The 6619-nt window shown below is 48.1% G+C and overlaps 1 protein-coding gene across 1 annotated transcript in view; it reads right to left on the bottom strand.

Moving 5' to 3' along the window:
• The window catches only part of brsk2a (BR serine/threonine kinase 2a), a 129487-nt gene extending 127654 nt beyond the window's left edge, over positions 1–1833 (bottom strand). The window contains 1 exon segment of the mRNA XM_084672204.1: positions 1740–1833. Within this exon segment, the coding sequence (XP_084528330.1) occupies positions 1740–1833 (94 nt within the window).
• Between the last annotated feature and the right edge of the window lie 4786 nt (positions 1834–6619).

The raw sequence follows: 6619 nt of genomic DNA, 5'->3' as shown, positions 1-6619 counted from the left end.
ACAATCACTATTGAACCCACATAATCTGTGAACTCATAGAAGCTGTACTACATATTTATAGTGCCTGTGAACAAACACAGAGGTGTTTCCTACGGTAAACAACACACGTTAGGAAAGTGATGGGCTGAGAAGGCTGGCTGACCCAGCGTCATGTGCAAGAGCCTGGTGTAAACATCACTGACAAAACATGGATGAGGAGGGGGGACGGCGAGAGATCGGCAAGGATGTCTTCCAGCATAGCTGAGGTTACTGGTGCAATATGTACCGGACTCCTCCCCTCTGTGCGCCTCTGACTCTCCCTCTTCCTCCCGTTCCCCTTTTCTGTCTCCCTCTCTTTCCCTTTCCCTCTCCCTCCCTTCCACCCTCTCCCTCTCTCTTTCTGTCTCAGCCCACATCTATTTTTCATTTGGACCCTTTCCATCCCCGCTCGTTCACCCCCTTTTTTTGAATCTACACACAAACACACAAAGAACAGATGTGTCAATATGTTTACAACTTCACAGCTTCTGATGAGACCTAAAAGGATGCACTGAACAACATCCCGTGAAACGAGTAGCAGTCTGCTTCATCTCAAATAATTCACACACAAAAACACACGCACACGCACACGCACACACACGCTAGGCAAGCAAGGCAAACCAGCATGACCAGCTGGACTGGGTAGGGGAAGTAGCGCCTTTTGTAGCCGTTTTAGACAACAGATGGGCTGAAAATCTCTGTGCAGAGGAGGGTACTCTCCTTTTTGGGGGCAGCGAGCACAGAGAGAGGGTTGCATCAGTCCTCTGCTCCAGAGCAGCTATTTCTCTGCCTGCTGCTCTGGCTACACACTCCCAAACACACTCAACGACTGACAATACTGCCTCTCAAGCTTACTGGACAGTGCCTGTGTGGCTAAAGGTTACTGTGAGATGTTGACATGAGCATCATACCACTTGAATGTCGAAGGCTCAATAACGTTTGATTTAACAAACAGACAATATTTCTTATTGTAAGTTATTCATGTAAGTTACAGCCCATATAGAAACTTGACAACCATTGAATTCAGTTCTAATCCTGACTGCAAAATGTCAGTTAACCTACGCTTACTGAATTGGATTGCGTTAATAGATTTTTTTTCTTCCCACTTTCAATTCTGTGGGGTATTTCTAAATGCCCACAGCTGCCCAGTCATGCTCATAATGTTATTGGTAAATTGAGGTGAGGTCCAGTCAGCGTGTGGCGGCTCCGTGAGCACGCTGCAGACCAGAATAGATCATGTGTCATCCTGGTAAATCAGGATTAGCGTTCTGCTCAAACCACAGGACATCACCGACTAGCAGACAAGGCGAGATGGACGCGGCGGATAAGTTTTTTTTTTTCATGAAACCCACATACCGACCGTACACACACGCACACCTTTTCACTATCGACATTTGCATTGTGTGGACGTTGGATAGGCAACACACACACACACACACCCAACCCCAAATAAAGGTATCACACAAGACAAAACCTCCAAGCAGCAAATCCCCCGTCCCACTGACCGCTCTGGCACAGCATGTGCATGTGCGGGTTAGAACAAACAAATGCCACATTAATGACCTATGAAAGGTGGACTTTTAGTCCATGGACATAACATGCACTTTTTGTCCTTTCAAACGCCATCCGGTTAAATGAGAACTCGCTGCACACCCGTCCGAATGAGGCTCTGATTATGCAATTAAAGGCGACAGGGGATGCAGTATGGAAAGCCGACAAACCTGTCTGTCCTTTTCCGAGCGTCTTTTCCAAGCGGTAGGGTCCCACGTAATTGGCATGTTGGGCACCGCTGTTGTCTTTTCCAGACGATGACATGTTGATGTGTGGAAACAGAGACTTTGTCAAAAGGCGCAGTTGCGTCTATATGAAGGTCCAGCCGTTGTTTTTACTCCACAGCCCTATTGCCTCCTCCCGTCGCTATCTTTCTCAATCGTTCTCTTAGGTGCTCGCTCTCCTCTCTCTCTCTTTCGCTCTGACTCTCCCTCACACGCTGTTGGAGAAGGTACGATTCTCTATACCCTCTCTTCTCCGTTTGCTGCAGATGAACCGCAAGTGCTTCAGGAACCGAATATCATTGTTGGTGAGCCTGCACTACTTCGGTTGGCCTATAGAGGCACTATAGAGGCTCAAGGACCTCAGAGCCTAAGAATGACGGACGGTGAATGCAGCCAAACAGCAAGCACAAAATTAGTGTGGCACCACCCCAGCTTGTTGCTGGAGCAACTTCTTTTTGGTCGAAAGTATGGGAAGTTACTATTCTTCCTCCACAGACTGCTCAGTTCATATGAGACTTTGAAAGACTTTGAACCAAAATATCCTACAGCCTATGTGTGTGAGTGTGTGTATGTGAGTGTGTGTGTGGCTGAAGTACGTACATGGCATGTGTGTGTGTGTGTGTGTGTGCGTTAACTCTAAGGTTCATTTCACACCCCAGTGGTCTGAGACTTGTGACTGTGGCTTGGGCTGAAGCCTGTCTCACTCACAGCAAGGGTACAGCTGTCAGGGGAGGCCTGTCCAATGTCATGCTTTCCCAAGTCTGACAGCAACACACACACACACAGCATTATTCCAACCTAAAGAGCATAGTATGCTTGCACTAGAGTGCTGTCAGAAGTGGAAAGAAATGACAGAAAACAGAAGTCTGATTATGTCTCTGTCTGCAGAAAGACACCTTGATTTCACCTCCCTTCCCCTAATGAAACAACATCTTCTTGTCATACTGTCAGTAAGGCAGGAGCTACAGCATCACTCCCCAAAAGCGCCCTCCAATCCCCGGAGAGAACATGGTCCTTGTGAGCATGCGCGACTGCACGACTGACAGAGAAATGGACGTCAACACTGACAATACAATGTCATGAGAAGCTGGAGCAGCTCATTCTGCGTGGCCCATATCGTATTGTCATCACTTTTCATTCTGCAGTTCTATTTTGTTAACTTCACAAATTCAATATTATCATTTATGAGATAAAGAGCAACTCCATAATCTTATTGCAACAAACATTACAGTTTATTTGCATATGTTGTCCCCGGGCATGCGAGATAAAACAACATTATACCATAACTGTGTTTAAATTCAATCAACAATCCACAAATAAACACATGTTGTGTGTGTAGCTATCTGACTTGGAATTGTCGAGCACAAGAAAATGCAGGTTTAAACGTTGAGAACCTTCTCATAAAAATCAATACCCTCTGTTGAAGGCCTGTGTTTTTTCCTGTAGTGTACATCTCTGTCTGAACAGCCTGACCCTGACCTGCATCCTCAGTGGAATAACACGTCTGGTCAGGGGGAGGGTCCACACATGCCAATCATCCCAGGGGGGTTGGTGATTGGCCAGGTGTTCCTGTGGTGGGGTGGACTCTGAGCAGAGCCAGGACCAGGTGGAGGGGTAGAGCATGTGATGTCAGAGCCAGGTGGCTGGTGGGTGTCATCTCAATAATGCATGGCCCAGCTCTGACACTCTCAATGCTTTGAAGTTTCCAGAAACATCTGTACCTGGAGTTTTTTAATCCTCCTTCCTGCACCTCTCTCCTTCCCTCCATCCCCTCTTCCCTTCTTTCCGAGGATATCATTCCCTCTCAACTGCAGCAGAATTAATGTTTGTTTGTGCGTGTGTGTGTGTGCGTTTGCAGGTTTGTGTGTCTGTGTGAGTGTGGGTCTTTGAGGATCTGTTTACTTGCAATTCCCAGTTTACGGCTCCAAACAGATCTTGTCAACTCAATTCCCCCATTTCTTGTTTATTAGTGCTGTACGCCTCTACCAACCTCATTTCTCATATTAAAGACATACTGTACATTCAGAAACTTCTGGGATACAGAGCATGATTATCTGGACTGTTTCAAGCGTTCCCTGACTTACAGTGTGTGTGCTGTTGTTTCAGCTGGACACCTTCACACACCTAATCTATGTAGTCAAGGTTATCCGGGCACAGTAACCTCCACAGTGGGCTTTCTCCCTGTCCCCAGCCTGTTTCACAGGCGTGACCAAGCTTCCCTTGGTCCACCTAATATGTAGCTCACATGTTGGGCTGAAGTTCTGCAGAGCCTTCAGTTAGCTTGCTCCCAGGTTGGGGGTGACCCGCACAGCTCCATGTCCACTATGGGAGTAGAGATACACCGTGCATGAACAGCATCCACACAAGGGGCTCGATGTCCGACTGACGTGCAAATGGGGATGGATGGAGAGCGATGAAGGGAGAGAGAAGGGTGCAGATAAAAGTGAAGAGAGAAGGAGAAAGAGGGAGAGACATGCCAATATCGGCGGGGAGGGAGGGAGGGAGGGAGGCAGGGAGGGAGGGAGGGAGGGAGGGAGGGAGGGAGGGAGGGAGGGAGGGAGGGAGGGAGGGAGGGAGGGAGGGAGGGAGGGAGGGAGGGAGGGAGGGAGGGAGGGAGGGAGGGAGGGAGGGAGGGAATAGGGAATAGGGAATAGGGAATAGGGAATAGGGAATAGGGAATAGGGAATAGGGAATAGGGAATAGGGAATAGGGAATAGGGAATAGGGAATAGGGAATGACGGGTGCAGACAGAGGGGGAGAGGGGTGACAAAGAACAGCAGAGAGAGGTAGACGGACTGGGCTGGGGGGGTGGATGGGTGGGGCAAAAAAGGGGAGGGCAGGGAGAGAAAGATGAGAGGGGGGAGAAAAAAAGGGGGGAGAGGGAGAGACAAAGAGAGGAAGAGGGTAGAAAGAAAAGGAGACTAGAGAGGAAATGAAACATGCATGATACGTGGCAAGCATCCAATGACCTCTGGATATGAGAGAGTGGAGTGGGATGCCAGGCGCCTTAATATCACTCCAGCCCAGATAATGAGAGGAGTTACATCTTCATCGTACACACTGCACACTGGGTCAGACTGCAAAACAGGTTCTGGAGCAGCACGCCCTATCAACACATATATCCTTATCTCGTTCTCGCTCCCTCCCTCTCTCTCTTACGCACACACACACTCAAAGACAAGCAATGGCAAGTATTCTCCTTGGACCATAATTTTCCAAAGGTCAAACAGCTGTTGATACAATGACAACACATACTCAAACGTTCACACACATACACACTCACACATGCTCCAGCTCACCAGTTACAGACTGGTTATGTCTAGCTTGCTGAGTGGAGCTGTTGGCTGGGCTGTATGTGGTTGGCCAGCTTGCTGGGGCTAGATTAATGAGTGTGTGGTGGTCAGACAGAGGAGAGACTATTACAGTCCATCTGTAAACGTTTATGAGCTGGAGGGCAGAGAGAAGGAAGACAGAGGGATGGTGGATGATGGAGGGATGAACAGACCTTTACCTGTCAGCCATGACGCTCATTTATCACCTGTTGGGCCGGAGAGTTTGGTTGTGGCACAGCCAAAGAGGGGCTTGGAGAAGAGGAGGAGGAGGGAGGGCCAGAAGGAGGGAGAGAGTGGGATAAAGAGGGCAAGAGGAAGAGAGAGAGATTGTGAGAGACGAGGGCTCGGTCCCACGGAGACCAGAAAGAATAAAACCCACAGAGAGAGATTAGATCAGTTTATGAAAACGGCACAAACCACCTCCCAGAAAGCCTTCCAACCAGGAGCCCCTCCCACCCCCAACGCCCCCCTCGGAAGCCCTCACGGGAGGGGAAGCCTGGGAAAAACCCAAGCAGGTCAGCTGGTAGAGATCCCCCACACTAAGAAATAATAATTAGACAGACAGGATGGATTTAGTTGGCTCTTATTTCAATCTCCTGTGTGTGTGTGTGTGTGTGTGTGTGTGTGTGTGTGTGTGTGTGTGTGTGTGTGTGTGTGTGTGTGTGTGTGTGTGTGTGTGTGTGTGTGTGTGTGTGTGTGTGAGTGTGCGTGTGTGTTTGTGTGTGTGTGTGGGGGGGGTGTATGTGAGAGAAAGATAGAACGAGAGAGAAAAAGAGAGAGGGAGAGAGAAAGGGAGAGAGAGAGAGAGAGAGAGAGAGAGAGAGAGAGAGAGAGAGAGAGAGAGAGAGAGAGAGAGAGAGAGAGAGAGAGAGATCAGTCTACACGTAGCCTTAGTGATAGTATGGCATCACATTCCTAACTGAACAGTCGCAATGCATTTCCATCCAGTTTTACAAGACCCTCACATGCACACAAATGCTATGGCTGCAGAGAACAAAAATAGATCACTTCAAATCAACACACATGCAACACAGGTATTAACACACGAGTGAGACTACACAAGGAAAAACGAATTACAACTCACAAATGCGCACACACAGCTCTGAAGAGGCACAGCTGTAACTCCACTGCCCTCTGTTGGTTAAACATTTAAACAACACACACCAAAAGAAAACTACTATTATTTGTTTAAAACATGTAGTTGTGTTGCTCAGCCTCCATCAATCAGGGCAGTTCCGCAGCTAAACTGTTTATATGGCAGAAAACCAGGTATACACGGCTTACAGTAGCCTCCCACTGAGAGAAACTTGCAGTGACCCACAACCCTTGTACTAGGATCTAAACTGGATAGTTCTCCACCTAGCAACAAGCCTTGTGATGGAGACAGGAACCCCTCCACTGAACAGCACACCCCAGTAGTTAACAAACTACTCAAATAACATTGACAGATTTGACAGATTTGGCATTTTAGATCATTAAGACACACACAACACT

The sequence above is a fragment of the Hypomesus nipponensis genome, chromosome 14, assembly GCF_054491055.1.
Source record: "Hypomesus nipponensis isolate SF chromosome 14, ASM5449105v1, whole genome shotgun sequence".
Classification (NCBI taxonomy): domain Eukaryota; kingdom Metazoa; phylum Chordata; class Actinopteri; order Osmeriformes; family Osmeridae; genus Hypomesus; species Hypomesus nipponensis.
This window is presented reverse-complemented; position numbering and strand designations above follow the sequence as displayed.